At 60.4% G+C, this 17,983-nt stretch overlaps 6 protein-coding genes across 6 annotated transcripts; 4 read left to right on the top strand and 2 right to left on the bottom strand.

The window, feature by feature from the left end:
• The first annotated feature begins 2,672 nt into the window (after positions 1-2,672).
• Positions 2,673-3,748, top strand: K452DRAFT_95986 (uncharacterized protein). Its single transcript, XM_033547357.1, has one exon. It carries the CDS (start codon positions 2,789-2,791, stop codon positions 3,380-3,382), a length of 594 nt encoding a protein of 197 aa, XP_033393880.1. The 5' UTR covers positions 2,673-2,788; the 3' UTR covers positions 3,383-3,748.
• K452DRAFT_95987 (uncharacterized protein) lies at positions 3,749-6,112 on the top strand. The gene is made up of 2 exons (XM_033547358.1): positions 3,749-5,221; positions 5,333-6,112. The coding sequence occupies exons 1-2, from the start codon at positions 4,114-4,116 to the stop codon at positions 5,941-5,943; spliced, it is 1,719 nt and encodes a 572-aa protein (XP_033393879.1). The 5' UTR covers positions 3,749-4,113; the 3' UTR covers positions 5,944-6,112.
• Positions 6,113-6,281: 169 nt separating this feature from the next.
• On the bottom strand, positions 6,282-7,715 carry K452DRAFT_277980 (uncharacterized protein; the record flags this gene model as incomplete). Its single annotated transcript, XM_033539344.1, has 3 exons — positions 6,282-6,702; positions 6,760-6,770; positions 6,927-7,715. 3 exons carry the CDS (start codon positions 7,713-7,715, stop codon positions 6,282-6,284), a joined length of 1,221 nt encoding a protein of 406 aa, XP_033393878.1.
• Positions 7,716-8,068: 353 nt separating this feature from the next.
• Positions 8,069-9,757, bottom strand: K452DRAFT_257080 (uncharacterized protein). Its single transcript, XM_033538422.1, has 2 exons — positions 8,937-9,757; positions 8,069-8,892 (listed from the first exon to the last, which is right to left on the bottom strand). Exons 1-2 carry the CDS (start codon positions 9,736-9,738, stop codon positions 8,204-8,206), a joined length of 1,491 nt encoding a protein of 496 aa, XP_033393877.1. The 5' UTR covers positions 9,739-9,757; the 3' UTR covers positions 8,069-8,203.
• A 142-nt stretch (positions 9,758-9,899) lies between these two features.
• K452DRAFT_291209 (uncharacterized protein) lies at positions 9,900-13,980 on the top strand. The gene is made up of 3 exons (XM_033541131.1): positions 9,900-10,280; positions 10,390-12,463; positions 12,530-13,980. Exons 1-3 carry the CDS (start codon positions 10,037-10,039, stop codon positions 13,836-13,838), a joined length of 3,627 nt encoding a protein of 1,208 aa, XP_033393876.1. The 5' UTR covers positions 9,900-10,036; the 3' UTR covers positions 13,839-13,980.
• A 371-nt stretch (positions 13,981-14,351) lies between these two features.
• On the top strand, positions 14,352-17,572 carry K452DRAFT_353355 (glycoside hydrolase family 35 protein; the record flags this gene model as incomplete). The annotated part of the gene is made up of 2 exons (XM_033545823.1): positions 14,352-14,677; positions 14,746-17,572. Exons 1-2 carry the CDS (start codon positions 14,436-14,438, stop codon positions 17,570-17,572), a joined length of 3,069 nt encoding a protein of 1,022 aa, XP_033393875.1. The 5' UTR covers positions 14,352-14,435.
• Positions 17,573-17,983: the final 411 nt, after the last annotated feature.

Raw genomic sequence — 17,983 nt, 5'->3', positions numbered from 1 at the left:
CTCCCTGTATTCACAATCTCACCGGGGATAGTTTTCATTCTTCCCAATAGCCTCCGATTAATCAGTGGCTTGATATCAACTTCCAAATAAACGATTGCTATAGTCCTCATCTCAACATCGACACTTTCATGATAAACTCTTAGGTCGGGAGGGTCCTCTATAGCGGTATCGCGCCGATAATGTTTTTTTTTTTTTTTTTTTTTTTTTTTCATCCACACAGGTGTTCAGGGCCGATGGTCCTGTCAGCCTTCTCTGTTCTTACTCCGAAAACACCCACTTCACATTTCGTTCCCAACCTTTGGCTTCTTTGCCACATACATATCCGTACCATTTCGAAGTGGGGAAGGAGAATCTGCGGGGTAACGTCGCTTACAAGATTTGTTCAAAGCAGGGCTGACTGCAGAAAACCCACCAGACCGAGGCCTGATAACAGTTAATTGAGCGAAGCATTCCACAGAAAAGGATTGAGCAGGGATAAAACAAAAGACAATCAGCGGAACAAAGTCGTAAGCAAACAAGCCTCCATCTTCATTCTCCTAGCAAACCAGCATTTAGCCAACCGCATACCCCACATCGCAAAAGTCTTAACACCTCCCCAGCAGACGCGCTCCTCACGGCAAATGCGCCGCAATCTCATTATAGACCTCCACATTCCTAGACTCCCACTCACAGCGCTCAGCACCAAGACCCACCTCTCTACACGCCGAGGGCCGCGTTTCCGTCAAGCGCGCAAACCGCCAACGGAACGTGCTAGACACCGCAGCATACATATTAGCAGCTGCCCTATCAACTAAAGCCAGGGTTACGTACTGCGTATACAGATCCGTGAACGCGTGCCTAAGCTCAAGCGTGAAGTTGCTGAAGCCATTGCTGTCGAAGTCCGCGAGGTAGAAGCTCCAAGTGTCGTCTTGCTCCGAGCACGGTATCTGCACGAAGCGGAGAGAGTTAGTGGACTCAGGGTAAGCTTTCAGGATAGGATAGCGGGGCAGGGGTGGCGCGTACGTAGTCAGTGGTGTTTGCGTTCGCGGTTGATATCTGGCAGGCGACGGTCGTGTTGGCGAGGGGATTGTCTTCCCAGACGCGGAAGTACAGCGTCGCGTAGTTGCTTATGAGGCCGCGGGTGGACACGATGTTGGAGACTTCGAAGACGGTGGCCGGCTCGGCGGACTCGGCGGCAGTGGCCGTGAGGGCGAAGAAGCAAATTGCGCTTAGGAGGACTGTTGGGATGTGCATGGTGAGCTGGTTGAAGGTAGTGTACTGTACGGATGCAAGTATATGGATAGGTATGCAGCGACGAGGGCGTCTACGTGGGACACCACAACGTTTTATGCCTCGTTTCCCGAGCTTCGCCAGGTTGCTGCCCCGTAAACACAGGCTACAGCAAAGTGTAACGACATCAACCCACCTACAGTCAGCAATTCCGCCCAAGCCGCTCCCGAGCCCAGCCTGTTCGGAAGCAATGGAGCTTATTCGGGTAATCGCCGGAGTCTCGAGATGCGCGGCGCCTTGTTAATACGAGGCTCGAGCAGGACTTTAGCATAAACAGCGACGTCGCACTGATGCGGACTTGGCGCTTACGGGCGCATGCTTGGCCAAGTGGTCGAGTATCTGATCGTGAAAGACTACTTGTTGGCGGCGGAGACTGAGAGAAGAGATGAAGGTAAATGCTTGGTACCTGAAGCCGCTCGCGTTTGAGGTACTGTATGTACATGGTCGCTGCCGCCTGTCCCTTGGTTCCGCTACCCGTGTACCCGGAGGGCGGCTGCGGCATGTGCGAGTGCGTTGACTCTCTGCAGGCCGCTTGCACGTGCAGGAAGCCGCAGAATTGGGCTCGCCATAGAATACCGCAGAGATGGAGGACGGTCGCATGAGCATACGTATCTGACGATGTTGGTGGTGGTGGTGAGATGGTCGCGGCGTCCGGGTCGCGGTTTTGTGTCCCACCAGGCGCTTCCCCCAACATCTCATCATCACCTACTCTGTAGGTAAGTACATCTTGTCTGCGATGTGACTTGCAGCTCAGCTCCCTGCTCCTCCGCAAACACTGCCCACCCGTTGCTTCCCTGCTTGCCGTCCTCAACACCCCCCTCCCACCACCATCTCACCATCTCACCATCATCCCATCGCACTTCCGCAGCCGTACAGCCGCTTATTTCCCATCCCTGGTTTCACGGCCATCCATCACTCGCATCAGGGTGGCTTCTTTACTTACCTGAATCGCAGCGAACTGGTGCGGTACCAAGACCGCTCTCCCATGTACATGTTTCCAGCCAAACCCACCGCGGTCTCCCTTCCTTTTCGCTGTCTCTCTTGACTTTTCCGTGACGCCTTCATCTCCTTTCCTCCACCTCCGTTGCCAACGCCAATCAGGTATGTATGCCATGTACCTTCCAGCAGTTTCACACCAAAACACTCCAACCAAACCAACAAACAAACAAACAAGTCTTTTCTTTGTCCTCACGCACGATGCTTTGTCTAGACAAAAATAGACAGAAAAGAAGCTTGCTCGCACACAGCCAGTCTTCAAGAAACGGGGTTTCTTTGTAGCATACCATGCATTGTCCCGGCGCCTAAGCCCTTGTCTATTATCTATTCTCTGACGCCTCTATACCCATCTTGCACATTCCGTCGCCTTCATTGTCTTATCTTTAAATAAGCAGCACAGCTGTTTCTTCCGAGAATGTAATCCGTAGACATTCACATCTAGACATCCACGTACAGGTTCCAATTAAAACAAAAACACAACTACCTACACACCCTTACACACACAAACCCACAACACACAACCATGCCCCCCAACCCCCACCCCCGCCCCCACCCCCGCTCCTGCTCCCTCAAAACCCACCGCTTCCTCCCCGCCGGCGCGCACGGCATGCGGCTGTCGCGGCCCTGCTTCCGCGCGACCTGCGCCACGTGCCGGCGGTGGCAGCGGCAGGTGCGGGCGTTCTGCATCTCTGAAGATGAGGCTCTCGCTCTCACTCCTGAAGACGAGGCTCTCGCTCTCGCTCCGCTCGAGCGCGGCAACGCTAGTGGCCGTGGCCGTGGTGGTGGTGCAAGAGGAGGAGGAGCGAGGAAGAGGAGAGAGAGCTGGGGCAGCGGGGCGTACGGCTATGGCGTGAAGACAACAACAACAACAACAACAACAACAACAACAGGGACGAGGAGCAAACGCAGACGCAGCGGCAGTGCCATTGCCAGCGCCAGAGCCGGCTATGTGCGCGGGCGCTGGGCATCGGTGCTCGTGTTCCGGCAGCGGGACGCGCGCGTCGCGTTCGCGTCGCTAGTGCAGCGACAGCAGCAGCATCAGCAGCAGCCGAAGCTCGTGCTGCTGCTCAAGCGCCACAAGGGCCGGGAATGGATCGAGTGCTGCTGGAGAGGCTGAGGAGCATGAGCGCGAGATGGCGTATGTAACGGGAGACGGCGGGGCCCGGGGGCGGGAACAGCAGCGCAGGACTGAGGTGTTCGGCCGCGCCCCCGGTCGGGCCATGGAAGGAGGCGTCGGCAGATAAGAATACCACGCAAGTACGATGCCCGTACGTACATAGTGGTAGGGCTGAAGCAGCCAGGGGCTGGCCCGGTCGTTGGTCTCGAGGGGGCCCGCGCACCGCGGAGCCTCGCGGCGTCCTTTGCGCGCCACTGCCAGCGATGCAAGCAAGCAAGCAAGCAAGTGCCGAGAAGCTGCGCCGGGCGGGCCAGGGCCAGTCCGAGTGTCCGAGTCCGAGTCCAGTCGCGCGAGCTGTGCCTGATGCTGATGCCTGCTGACTGATGTGGCAGCAGAATAACCTAGGCAGTCGGCCTGCGGCTACTCGTACATACATAGGAGGGAAACAATAATGCAAACGCTGCACAGCGCGGTCGGAAAGTCCGTCCTCCGCGCATCCATCCATCTACCTAAAGTACACACCTCGGAGTGGATTTTAGGGCGTTAATCCCGCGGCTTAGGGCCGTCGCCTCCCACCGCCGCCGCCGAGTGCTTATATATACGCGATGGAGCCCGCCCGCCCCTGTTGTTGTTATTGGTGTGCCTGGCTCGCGTGCGTGGTGACGAAAAAATAACAAAAAACAAAAAATAAGAAAAAAACAAGCCCAGCCAAGCATCGCCAAGCTCTCGCCATGGCTGACGGTCTCGAGCGCGCCCGCTCCCGCCCTAGTCGCCCTTCGAGCCTCGATCTGCAGCGCCTCTACTCGGCCCAACACCTCGACGACACGGGCCTGTACCACCACGACCACGGCGCCGGCGCGGACGACGACGACCAAATTGAAGAGGAGGAGGCAGGACATGGCAGCAGCAGCAGCTCCTCGGCGCACACGGTGACGGCCGAGTCGGAGGAGAACGAGAAGGACGGCGTCGCCGAGGTCAGAGACGGCATCCCCGACGAGCGCGACCCCGAACAACCCATCGAAAAAGTGCGCACGGCGCGCTCGGCCCGCGACCCCAACGTCATCTCCTTTGGCAGCGACGACCCCGAAAACCCCAAGAACTGGCCCATCGGCCGCAAATGGGCAGCGTGCATCACCGTGTCGTTCTTCACCTTCATCTCGCCCGTGTCGTCGTCCATGGTCGCGCCGGCACTGAGCACCATCGCGCGCGACTTCGGCGTAACCTCCGAGATCGAAACCGCGCTGATGCTGTCCATCTTCGTGCTGGCGTACGCGATCGGCCCGCTCTTCCTAGGCCCGATGTCCGAGCTGTACGGGCGCGTGTACGTGCTGCAGCTGGCGAACCTGTGGTTCCTCGCCTGGAACATCGGGTGCGGCTTCGCAGCGACGAAAGGGCAAATGATGGCGTTCCGGTTCCTGGCGGGGCTGGGGGGCTCGGCGCCGCTCGCCATCGGCGGCGGCGTCCTGTCGGACATGTTCCGCCCCGAGGAGCGCGGCAAGGCCATCAGCGTGTACAGTCTTGCGCCGCTGATCGGGCCCGCCGTTGGCCCCATTGCCGGCGGCTTCATCACCATGCGCACGACGTGGCGGTGGACGTTCTGGGCCACCAGCATCGCCGACGCCGTCATCCAGGTTGTCGGGCTGCTGTATTTGCAAGAGACGTACGCGCCTGTCCTGCTGAAGCGCAAGGCTGCGAAGCTAAGGCGTGAGACCGGGAATGAGAAGCTCAGGACTGAGTTCGACTCGGAGAAGACGCTGGGCAACGTGCTAAGAACGGCGTTTTTCCGCCCGTTTAGGCTGCTCGGCACGCAGTTGATTATCCAGGCCCTGGCCGTGTACAGTACGTCGCGTCCCCTCCACGCTTCCCCTCCCCCATACCCACCCCACCACACCAAACCACACACACACACACACACACACACACCTTACTAACCACGCCCACCCCCCACAGTGGCATTCCTCTACGGGCTCATGTACCTAGTCCTCTCGACCTTCCCCACGCTCTGGACCGGCACGTACAACGAAAGCACCGGCATCTCCGGGCTGAACTACATCGCGCTCGGGCTCGGCTTCTTCCTGGGCACGCAAATATGCGCCCCGGTCAACGACCGCATCTACCGGCGCCTCAAAGCGCGCAACAACAACACGGGGCGCCCCGAATTCCGCGTCCCGCTCATGGTGCCGGGCTCGTTCCTCGTGCCCATCGGGCTGTTCTGGTACGGGTGGAGCGCCGACGCAAAAGTGCACTGGATCATGCCGGACATTGGGGCGGCCATCTTCGCTGCAGGCGTCATTATCTGCTTTCAGTGCATCCAGACGTACCTGGTGGATAGCTACCAACGGTTTGCGGCCAGCGCGGTTAGTGCTGCGACGGTATTGAGGAGTCTGGCGGGTTTCGGATTTCCGCTTTTTGCGCCCTATATGTATCAGGCCCTGGGCAATGGCTGGGGGAATAGCTTGCTGGGGTTTGTGGCGCTGGCGTTGGGTCTGCCGGCCCCGTTTTTGCTGTGGAAGTATGGCGCCGCGTTGAGGGCGAAGAGCAAGTTTGCGGCGGGGCCGTGAGGGGCGGTGGGTTGGGATGTGGCGGGAGGGAGAACGAGGTGGGACGGGGAGGGGGATGGATGGGAAAATGAAGAATGAAAACGAAGAGACGTGACCTAGAGACAAAAGAAAAGAAAGAAAGAAAGAAAGAGGAGGAGAGGAACACACACACACACACAAAAACGAACAGTCTGATCTGGTCTTAATTAACGCATAGACACATTGGCATAGCAAGGCATAGCGGCGGCGTTTTACTTTCCTTTTCTTCCCTTCTTACAACTACATACATAGACCACAAAAATAAACCACCTAATCCCCCCCTCCCCCTCCCCACCAAGTTCCTCCCCTCACCCACCGACCTAAGGCGGCGGACTCAAATCCAGCCCCCTAACCACCAACTCAAACGCATCCGCACGCGCATACGACCCGCCAACACCGACGTCGAGATCGAGGCGGCCGCGGACGCAGTCGTCGAAGTCGACGGTTGCTGCTAAAAGAGAAGCGCCGGCGTCGTCGTCGGTTTCCCAGATGGGCCCCGCCAGGATGTCGCCCGAGGGGGAGATGATGCAGGAGCCGCCGCGGGAGACGAAGTCGTTGGCGTCGTCGGCGCTTGCGCTGGCGGTTGCGTTGTTGTCTTTGGAGGAGGTGGTCGTGGTAGTTGCCCGTGGCTCCGGCCAGCAGATCTCGTGGTGCTCGGGCGTTGCGGTGATGATTGATTTGCGGCGGCGGGGATGGGCGTGGGATTTTGTTTGTGCTTGTGAGTGGGTGGGCGAGGCGGGGCTGGCGGTGCTCGTGCTCGTGCTGTCTTGGATTGCGGAGCCGTGCGGTGGTGGCGACGGGAGGGATAGCTCGTGCCCGAGTTCTTCGGGGAGGGTCGTTGTGCTTGTTGCGGGGCGTTTGCTTTTTGTGCTGGTGTTGTTGTTGTTGTTGTTGTTGTTGTTGTTGTTGTTGTTGTGGCTGTCGGGTTGGTGGTCGTGAGGGTCATGTTGGTGGTCCTCGTGAACTTCCTCCCCCATCTCCCCCCTCACCCACCCCGGCAGCTGCCCCCTCCGCACGCACTGGTTCGCACTAAGCACGAACGCGCGGCCCTCGAGCGCCACGGTGCGCATAAGCGGCAACCACGTCTCGCGCGCATCGGCCGTGGGCGCGAGATAGAGGTTGACGTTCTGCGAGTAAATAGCCCATCGGAGCTGGGGCATGAGGTTCTCCCAGCAGACAGCCGCCGCAAGCGTGAGCCGCACGCCCTTAATCTCGGCCACGACAGCGCGCAGCGTCTCCGACCCGCCCTGTGCCCAGACCAGCCGCTCCGTCCCCGTCGGCATCACCTTGCGGCGCTTCCCTAGCACGCCCCGCGCCGGACACACGTACAGCACGGCGCAGAAGAGGCTGCCGCCCGCGCGCTCCACGACGCCCACCGCGACGAACACGCCCGTTTCGCGCGCGATCCTTTCGAGCACCTCGCGCGTCCCGTCCCCCCGGTACTCGCGCCCCGGAGCGACCGCCAGCCGCCGCGCCACCCACTCGTCCCCCGCCCCCGCCGGCGTGTCCCCCAGGTCCACCGCCGCCTGGAAGTACCGCAGGAACTGCTCGCGCCCGATGGGGTCGCGCGACCCGACGCTCGAGCCGAACCTGCACGTGCGCGGGTACCCGCCTAGGTACGCTTCGGGGAAGAGGATCAGGTCGATGCCGCGCGCGGCGGCGGTGCGCGTCGTGTCTTCGAGGGCGCGCAGGGTTGCGGCTGTGGTTTCTAGGGTGCGGGATTGGGCGACGGCGAGGGTGAGGCGGGCCGGCATGGTGCTGGTGTCGTGGTGGTGGCGTGGTGTTGTGGAGGTGGAGGTGGGGGAAGTGTGGTCGTGGTGTGGTCGGGTTGCGGGGTCCGTGGTCGTGGAGGTAGGTATGGCTGCGTGAGTGTCAGCTTCCTTTTTATAAGGCTGCTGGAGTGGAGTGGAGTGGAGTGGAGTCGAGTCGAATACCCGCTGTGAGTCAGCTGCGTCCCTTGTTGTCATTGTTTGGGTCGATCGCGTCACTGACGGCTGCCGCTCATGGGACAAAGCAATCGACGCGACGCGGGGTTGATGCTCGAATGGCATCCCTGTCGTGCCGACGTGACCATTCATAGCTGATGTCACTACCTAAAACACCTCGTCTTCGCGATAATAAATTAATCTCTTGTTCAATGTCTTTTTACGTACATATATACATTTTTTTTATCTCTCTCAAAAGATGTTCGAAGCTACCCCACTTTGCGCGCATCGGCATCCTCGGCATGCTCGGCGTCGCACTAGTCGCCGCCCCTCATCGTCGTTTCGTACCGCTTTCCTCTAAACGCCCACAGCCCCCAGTTGCCGCACGAAATGTCCTGCGGGTCCAGGTCGTTCAGGTCCCAGCGCAGACTGCGGAAGAGATTCTCGCCCGGCTCGAGCAGCAAGTCGACCTCACCGCCCACCTTGTCCTGCACCCACTTCAGGTCGCGCTGCATGTCGTACTCGGTGTAGCCCGTCGCCAGAATGGGCACCTTGGTCTCGAGCAGCATGGGCAGCGTCGCCTCCCACTCGGCCGAGCTGGCCGGGTGGCCCAGCCCCGGGTGGAACAGCATGAAGCAGTCAAAGTACGGGTCGTACGGGTAGAATTGGCCCGCCTCATGCAGCGTGTGGTAGTACTCGACAAACGTGCTGATCTTGAGCGAGTGCGTGATGCGGTCCTCGACCACGGCCCCGAACGGGTTCTCGGGCGTGCGCGCCGGCAGCGGGAACTCGTCGTCGCGGTTCGCCATCGACTCGGGCCCGATGAAGACGAGGTGGAACGAGACGCGCGGGAACATGTGCGCCAGCTGCACCCACACCTCGCGCGGCAGAGACGACTCGGCGCGCGCGCCCAGGATGAAGATGCGCACGGGCGGCGGGTTGGGCCGCAGGCCCTTGATGTCGCCGCCGCCGCCGCTGCGCGGAGGGTGCAGGGTGTAGCGGAGGGCTAAGATGGTCAGCTTTGCATTTTACAGTACAAATGTCACCCACCAGAAAACGACTTGAGCCCCTCGACCGTCAGGCGGCCTCCGGTCCGGATGTTGTACGGGCTCAGCTCGTGCAGCACGCTGCCAATCGTGACCGGGTACGTCAGCAGCCGCGTCGCCTGCCTCAGACTGCGCTCGTCGTTGATGGCCTGGTGCTCGCGAGAGTAGAGGTACGTGTCCCAGTTGGTCATGTTGACCAGCGCCTCCTCCATCTGCACGCCGGGGTACTCAAACTCGGGGAAGAAGCGGCCGGAGCGGAGGTCGTGGTCGTCCTCGTTGACCTCGCGCAACGTGTCGCAAATCTCGAGGTGCTTCTCGTAGTCGTCGGCGAAGTGCTCCTCGCTGCACGACACCGGGATGCCGCAGTCGGGGCATTCGTAGCGCACGTGTGCGGGCGGCTGCGAGCCGTGGACGGCCTTTTTGGTCTCCGGGTCCTCGGGGTCGAGGGCGATGCGCGTTTGCTGGTGCGACTCGTGCGGGCAGTAGGCGTGCTGCTTTATGAAGGCGGCACGGCGGCGGATCTCGGGCGAGGGCGATTGGGAGAAGGGGTGGAACAGGTTGTTGGGCTTGAGCAGCGAATTGGTAGCCTTGGGCATAGAGGGATGGTTGTCCAACCCCGGGGGCGTGGGGGGCATCTGCACCGGCTCATTGTTGGCGGCCTGGGTGGACGCGGCGCGTCTGTTGGTGGGCTGGCTGCTGTGCCATCGGCGAGCGCTGGCCAGCTGTCTCAATGGCTGCGCGCGCTGGGGACGCAGGCCCGTTTGGAGCGAGGCCAGGCACTGGCGACAGGTGTATCTGGCGCGCATGCTGGGGTCAATGGGCGGGATGAAGCGGAAAAGCCGGTGGTGAGGTGATGCTCTCTCAAAGTGCAGCTGGGCCGTCAGCCAATCAGCTGAAGGCGGTGAAAGTTGAGCTCCAAAGTCCGCGTCTGGCGTCCATCACTGGAAGTCCGCGTCCACCGACCGCACACTCTCGCCGCGCCTCCCTCCACCGCCGTCGCCTGCGCACTGCTTGCACGCGCTCCCTCGCAGTCGCCGCGATCTCCTCTCGCGACCAGCTCCCTCGCGACTCTTTTCCCGCCCGGCCGCGGGCCGCTCGCCCACCATGGCTACCACGTCGTCCATGTTCATGTACTCGCTGACGATCCAGCCTCCCACTGCCGTCACGCAAGCCATCCTGGGCCAATTTGCCGGAACGAAAGAACAGCAGATCCTGACTGCCTCGGGCTCGCGTCTCACCCTCCACCGCCCGGACCCGCAGGCGCAGCGCGTCACGCCCATCCTCTCCCATGACATTTTTGGCATCATCCGCTCGCTGGCCGCCTTCAGGCTGGCGGGCAGCTCAAAAGGTACGTGACTCTGCCGCGCGCGACATTCCAAGGTCATATAGTGATTTTCGAAGCACGCCGAGCAGCTCCACCGTGTCGACAGTTTGGAACTGAAGCTGAGTGAGTGCAGATTACATCATTGTCGGCTCTGACTCCGGTCGCATCGCCATCATCGAGTACGTCCCGGCCCAGAACCGCTTCAGCCGCATCCACCTCGAGACTTTTGGCAAGTCTGGCATCCGTCGCGTCATTCCCGGACAGTATCTGGCCACCGATCCCAAGGGCCGCGCATGTATAATCGCCTCGGTGGAGAAGAACAAGCTGGTCTACGTCTTGAACCGCAATGCCCAGGCCGAGCTGACCATATCCTCGCCACTGGAGGCCCATCGACCTACGACGTTGGTGTACGCCATGGTTGGCATGGACGTGGGCTACGAGAACCCCATCTTCGCGGCGCTGGAAGTCGACTATGGCGAGTCGGACCAGGACCCTACCGGAATGGCATATGACGCCTTGGAGAAAGAGCTGGTTTATTACGAGTTGGACTTGGGTCTGAATCACGTCGTTCGCAAGTGGTCCGACAAAGTGGACCGAACGGCCAACATGCTCTTCCAGGTTCCTGGCGGCTCCGACGGCCCCAGCGGTGTTCTTGTCTGCGGCGAAGAGAGCATCACTTACAGGCACATCAACCAGGAGACCTTCAGGGTGGCGATCCCGCGAAGAGAGCATGCGACCGAGGACAGGAACAGGAAGCGCTTCATCACCGCTGGTGTCATGCACAAAATGCGCGGTGCATTCTTCTTCCTGCTGCAAAGCGAAGACGGTGATTTGTTCAAGGTCACGCTGGACATGGTCGAAGATGAGAGCGGCCAACCTACGGGCGACGTATCGAAACTTAAGATCAAATACTTTGACACCGTTCCCGTCGCGACCAGCCTTTGTATCTTGAAGAGCGGTTATCTCTTCGTGGCTGCCGAGTCAGGGAACCACCACTTTTATCAATTCGAAAAGCTCGGTGATGATGACGAAGAGCAGGAATTCGACAGCACCCAGTTCCCCGCCGATACCGAAGAACCGTACGAGCCGGTCTACTTCCGTCCTCGCTCCGCCGACAACATTAGCTTGGCCCAGAGCATATCCAGCATGAATCCTACCATGGCAACCAAGGTCGCCAACCTCACCGACGACGACGCGCCTCAAATCTACAGCGTGTGTGGCACCGGAGCGCGAAGTTCGTTCAAGACGTTGAAGCACGGCCTGGAAGTCTCTGAGATCGTCGAGTCCGAGCTTCCCAGTATTCCTGAGGCTGTTTGGACGACCAAGATTCGTAGGGACGACGAATACGACGCCTACATTGTTTTGTCTTTCTCCAACGGCACGCTGGTACTCAGCATTGGCGAGACGGTCGAGGAAGTTACAGACACTGGGTTCTTGTCATCGACTCGGACACTCGCTGTTCAGCTGCTAGGCGAGGATGCTCTCATCCAAGTTCACCCCCGAGGAATTCGTCACATCCAGGCGGGCGGTCGCATAAATGAATGGCCAGCTCCTCAACACAGGACCATCGTCGCAGCTTCCACCAACGAACGTCAGGTCGCCGTGGCGCTCAGCTCTGGCGAGATTGTCTACTTCGAGATGGATGCCGATGGTTCTCTCGCTGAGTATGACGAGCGCAGAGAAATGTCCGGTACGGTGACTTGTCTGAGCTTGGGCGAGGTTCCCGAGGGCAGAGTTCGCAGCTCGTTCCTTGCTGTTGGTTGCGACGACGCGACGGTGCGCATCCTGAGCTTGGATCCCGACTCTACTCTCGAGAACAAGTCCGTGCAAGCTTTGACTGCTGCACCTTCGGCACTCAACATCATGGCAATGGCCGATTCGTCGTCTGGGGGTTCCACATTGTATCTGCACATCGGTCTCTACTCTGGCGTTTACCTTCGCACTGTTATCGATGAAATCACCGGCGAGCTCACAGACACGCGCACGCGCTTCCTGGGACCTAAGCAGGTCAGGCTCTTCCGCGTCACTGTTCAAGGCCAGGCTGCCGTGTTGGCAACCAGCTCCCGGTCGTGGCTTGGTTACTCGGATCAACAGACCAAGGCTTTCACACTGACGCCTTTGGCTTACGCTCCGCTTGAATGGGGATGGAGTTTCAACAGCGAACAGTGCACGGAGGGTATGGTCGGTATTCAGGGACAGCATTTGCGGTACGTTAATTCTCTCGTCTTCCCTCTTTGTCTTCCCTCGCTCTCTTACTGACATTGACTGATTAGCATTTTCACGATCGAAAACCTTGACAACAACATGATTCAGGAAAGTATTCCGCTCATGTACACTCCTCGCGATTTTGTCCGCCACCCCACGGAACCCCTGTGCTACGTCATCGAATCCGAAAACAACGTCCTTGCTCCTTCCGACCGTCAAGCTCTTCTCAACGGTGCCGTGAATGGAGAGGCAGAAGTCCTTCCTCCCGAGGAGTTTGGATACCCACGTGCTGAGAGGAGATGGGCTTCGTGCATCCAGGTTGTCGACCCAATCACCAACAAAGAAGTTATCTACACCGTTGACCTCGAAGAGAACGAAGCCTGCGTCAGCGTGTGTGCTGCGCCTTTTGCGTCTCAAAGTGACGAGACGTTCTTGGTGGTGGGAACTGGCAAAGACATGGTCATGTCCCCGCGTAGCTACACCTGCGGTTATGTCCACATCTACAGACTTCTTGAAAATGGTCGCGAGCTTGAGTTTATCCACAAGACCAAGCTCGAAGCACCGCCCCTTGCTCTCTTGCCATTCCAGGGCAAGCTGCTCGTCGGAGTCAACGCAGACCTCCGCCTGTACGACCTTGGCATGCGACAGATGCTCCGCAAGGCTCAGACACCGCACATTGTCCCCAGGCTGCTGACCGGCCTGCAAACCCAAGGCAGTCGCATTATATGTTCGGACATTCAAGAGTCGGTCACGTATGCTGTCTACAAGTACCAAGAAAACCGCCTCATTGCATTCGCCGATGACACCATCTCGCGCTGGACCTCGGCGACTACAATGGTTGACTACGAGACGACTGCCGGTGCGGACAAATTTGGTAACCTGTGGTTAGTGCGCTGCCCGCAAAAGGCATCGGAGGAGGCGGACGAGGAGGGCTCAGGCGCCCACCTGCTGCACGAGAAGGGCTACCTGCAGGGCGCGCCGCACCGCCTCGACCTGATGGCACACTTTTACACGCAAGACATAGCGACATCGCTGACCAAGACGTCTCTGGTGACGGGCGGCCGCGACCTGCTGCTCTGGTCGGGCCTGCAGGGCACGCTAGGCATCATGATACCGTTTGTGAGCCGCGAGGACGTCGAGTTCTTCTCGAGCCTGGAGGCGCAGATGCGGGCCGAGGACGCGCCGCTGGCGGGGCGCGACCACCTCATCTACCGCGGCTACTACGTGCCGGTCAAGGGCGTCATTGACGGCGACTTGTGCGAGCGGTTTTTGCGCCTGCCTCGCGATAAGAAGGAAATGATTGCGGGTGAGCTGGACCGCAGTGTGAGGGAGGTGGAGCGCAAGGTCGGCGATATGCGCACGCGGGTCGCTTATTAGTTGGGTGCGTACGATGTGTAGGATTGGAGGGTAGGGTAAGGATGGTATGGTATGGTATGGTAGGACGTGGTTAGATGCTTGGAAGTGGAAGAGAATTGTGGCCGCGCGGGTCTTGTGTGTAGTAGTAAAAATTCATCAAGCGTTTTTTGGTTTCTTTCAGGTGAGGAGCTTCGTACATATCTATGGTAGGTGTCGGGTTCCCGTCCAGCGTGACGGGCGTGACGGGGCCTGCATGCTGCCGATGCAGATCCTCTCGCCATATTTCATTCCACACATGCATGTGCGGGGAAAACACGAATTAACTATGGCCCCGCCAGTGCCACACCGGATGACGCGACGCGGGACATTATTTTCCAGCGCTGGGCCCGCGGATGGGCCCCGCTGCAAGCTGCTGCACGCTGATTGATGGATCTGGCCGCTTTGCTGCTGCGGGAGCACGCGAGGTTCCGTGGGCGAGAGATGCGGGTATGGGATAAAGGCGGGTGCTGCCCTTGGTGAGGACTGCTCCGCTCTGCTCTGCTCTGCTCGTTTGGCTTGTTTGGTTCCTTGCTGCTGCTGCTGCTATTTGTTTCTTTGCGTTGGTAGGTGCGAATACCTATGTGCTTCTTGCGGCTGCTGTGCGTGGTTGGGGCGGTGGTGCTTGCGAGCTTTGTCACCTCCGTCTCCGCCTCCGGCAACGGCCTCACTGATGTCGTTACTTGGGACGAGGGCAGCTTGATTGTGAGGGGCGAGCGCGTCTTCGTCTTCTCGGGAGAGTTTCACTATCCGCGGCTGCCGGTGCCGGAGCTGTGGCTGGATGTTTTCCAGAAGTTTAAGGCCAATGGGCTGAATGCTGTCAGGTAAGAGACTCATTCTATGGTGTTGATAGGAGGAAGGCCTTTCTGTGTGCTAATTCGAAACGTTGCAGTATCTACTTCTTCTGGAGCTACCACTCGCCCGCGCCCGACGTCTTCGACTTCGAGTCCCCGGCCAAGGACGTGCAGCGCCTGCTCGACATGGCCAAGCAGGCTGGACTGTATGTCATCGCGCGGCCCGGGCCGTACGTCAACGCGGAGACGAACGCGGGCGGCATCGCGCTGTGGGGCACCGACGGCATTGGCGCGGGCACGAAACTGCGCACCTCGGACGAAGCGTATCACCAGGCGTGGCTGCCATGGATCCAGGCCATTGGCAAGATCATCGCGAAGAACCAGATGACCGAGGAGGGCGGCGGGCCCGTTATCATGGTGCAGGTGGAGAACGAGCTCACTGAGTCGCGTCACGAGGCCAATGACACGCTGGTCCTGTACATGGAGCAGATCAAGACGGCGCTGCGCGACGCCGGCGTCATCGTGCCGTTCTCGTCCAACGAAAAGGGCATGCGCGGGCAGAGCTGGTCGACCGACTACCAGAACGTCGGCGGCTCCGTCGACATCTACGGCCTCGACAGCTACCCCGGCGGCATGTCGTGCAGCAACCCGGACTCGGGCTTCAACGTCGTCCGCACCTACTACCAGTGGTTCCAAAACTACAGCTTCACGCAGCCCGAGAGCCTGCCCGAGTTCGAGGCCGGCTGGTTCCAGCCCTGGGGCGGCGCCTTCTACGACGACTGCCAGGCTGAGCACAGCCCCGAGTTCGCCGATGTCTACTACAAGGACGTGCTCGCCCAGCGCGCCACCCTGCTGAACCTGTACGTCGCCTTCGGCGGCACCAACTGGGGCCACCTGGCCGCGCCCGTCGTCTACTCGTCGTACGACTACGCCGCGCCGCTGCGCGAGACACGCGAAGTCACGCCCAAGTTCTCCCAGACAAAGCTGGTTGCGCTGTTTGCGCGCGCGAGCCGCGCCCTGCGCCACACGGTCATGGAGAGCAACGGCACGGGCAACGCGGTCGACTCGCAGGATATCTGGACCTGGGTCCTGCGCAACCAGGACTCGGCCGCCCGCTTCTACTTCGCTGAGCACAACTCGACAAAGTCCCGCGCGAACACGACGTTCACGCTGACGGCGCGCACCTCGCGCGGCGACGTGGCTATCGACTCGCTCGATCTGCGTGGCCGCCAGGCCCGCGTCGTCGTCACGGACTATGCGGTCGGGAACGCGACGCTGCTGTTCTCGTCGGCGCAGGTCCTGACGTGGGGGCTCTTCGACGGGGACGGCAGCGCGCCGGTGCTCGTCTTCTACCTGGACGTTGGGCAGACGGGCGAGTTTGCGTTTGCGTCCAACGCTGGCGGCTACAGCAACTTCACCGTCCATGGCGCCACGAGCGACTTTGGCCTTGCGCGGAATGGCTCCGCGTTCCGGTATACGCAGGGCGAGGGCGCGACGGTCGTAAAGTTCGGGTCGGGCGCGCTGGCTTACCTGCTCGACACGGCGACTGCCTACACCTTCTTTGCGCCCGCGACGACAGACGACCCGGACGTAGGTGCCGACGAACAGGTCTTTGCCCTCGGGCCATACCTCGTTCGCAGCGCTTCAGTGGCAGACGGCGTCGTCGACCTGCACGGCGACACGGCCAACAGCACGACGCTGGAAGTGTACGCCGGGAAAACGGCCAAGCAGCTGCGCTGGAACGGCGTCGAGCTCAGCACGATGCGCACGCCGTACGGGGCACTGAAAGCCGACGTGCGCGGCGCCGAGGACATCTCGATCGAGCTCCCCTCGCTCGCGGACCAGGCCTGGCTTGTCGCGGACGGGCTGCCCGAAGCCGCGCGCACGTACGACGACAGCGGCTGGACGCTCGCAAACAAGACGTCGTCGAACCTGCCCGAGGCGCCACTTACCCTGCCCGTCCTGCACGGCAGCGCATACGGCTTCTACGCCGGCACGCTCGTCTACCGCGGCTACTTTGACGGGCGCGCCGCCTCGGGCGCAAACATCACGGTGCAAGGCGGCACGGCAGCGGGGTGGAGCGCGTGGGCGAACGGGGCGTTTGTAGGCGGGCACGCGGGCAACGCGTCCCTCAGCGCCACGAGCGCGGTGCTGCGCTTCGAGGGCGCGGCGCTCGTCGACGAGGCCAACGTGCTGACTGTCGTGACGGACTACAGCGGGCACGACGAGACGAGCCAGGGGCCGTATGGGCCGCTGAACGCAAGGGGTATCGTAGGCGCACGGCTCCTTGCTAGTACTAATAGCAGCAACAACAGCACCACCACCACCACCACCACCACAGTCAGCGGCTTCTCGCACTGGAAGCTCGCAGGCGCAGCCGGCGGCCCCGCCTACATCGACCCCGTCCGCGGCCCCCTCAACGAAGGCGGCCACCACTTCGAGCGGCTGGGCTGGCACCTCCCGGGGTACAACGCCTCAGGCGCAGCCGCAGGCACAAGATGGGAGGCAGGGAGTCCGCTCACGGGCTTCACAGGCGCAGGCATCCGCTTCTACCGCACCGAGTTCCTTGTCACGGTTCCTGAGGGGGTGGACGCGCCGTTAGGGATTGAAATTGTCGCGGCTGCGGATGCGCCGCCCCTGCGCGTGCAGCTCTACGTCAACGGCTACCAGGTCGGCAAGTACTGGGCTGCTGTGGGGCCGCAGACGGTGTTTCCGGTGCCGGTGGGCGTGCTGGACCAGAGTGGGGGCGGGAATGTGCTGGGGGTTGGTGTGTGGGCGCAAGATGAGGGGGAGGCTAGGTTGCAGACGCTGAGACTGGTCCGCTATAATGCGTATCGGTCGGGGTTTGAGGGCGGGTTTGGCGAGCGTGCGGCATGGGAGGGCTTGAGGCCGGGGTGGGGGAGGGAGAGGGAGGCGTTTGCTTAGTGGGTTGTGTAGGTTTTGGGAGGGTAGGGGTGGTGGTGGTGGTGTGACGTGTAGCGTGTATATAGCGAGCGTGTACAAGGTAAGATCAGTGAACAGAAAAAGCACCACCACCAACAGCAACAGCACCGTCACCATCACCGTCAACCAAGATGCTGATGCAGCATTTCGCGAGCGAAAGATGATTCTCTGGCGCGGAAGAAGGGGTCTAAGTAAAGACCGTACAGTAGCAGTAGTAGAAGGAGGGAGCGAGAGTACCTTAAAGCACGTATATACGTACGTATACGCGTATATACATACGTACGTATACACACGATCAGGGACACTAGGATCGAAACGATAATAAAAGAATATTCCGTACTGCTGCCCTACCTACGCCAAAGGAACCCATGACTACGCCGTATAAGCATGTCC

Source organism: Aplosporella prunicola (genome assembly GCF_010093885.1).
Source record: "Aplosporella prunicola CBS 121167 unplaced genomic scaffold K452scaffold_25, whole genome shotgun sequence".
Taxonomy (NCBI): Eukaryota; Fungi; Ascomycota; class Dothideomycetes; order Botryosphaeriales; family Aplosporellaceae; genus Aplosporella; species Aplosporella prunicola.
This window is presented reverse-complemented; position numbering and strand designations above follow the sequence as displayed.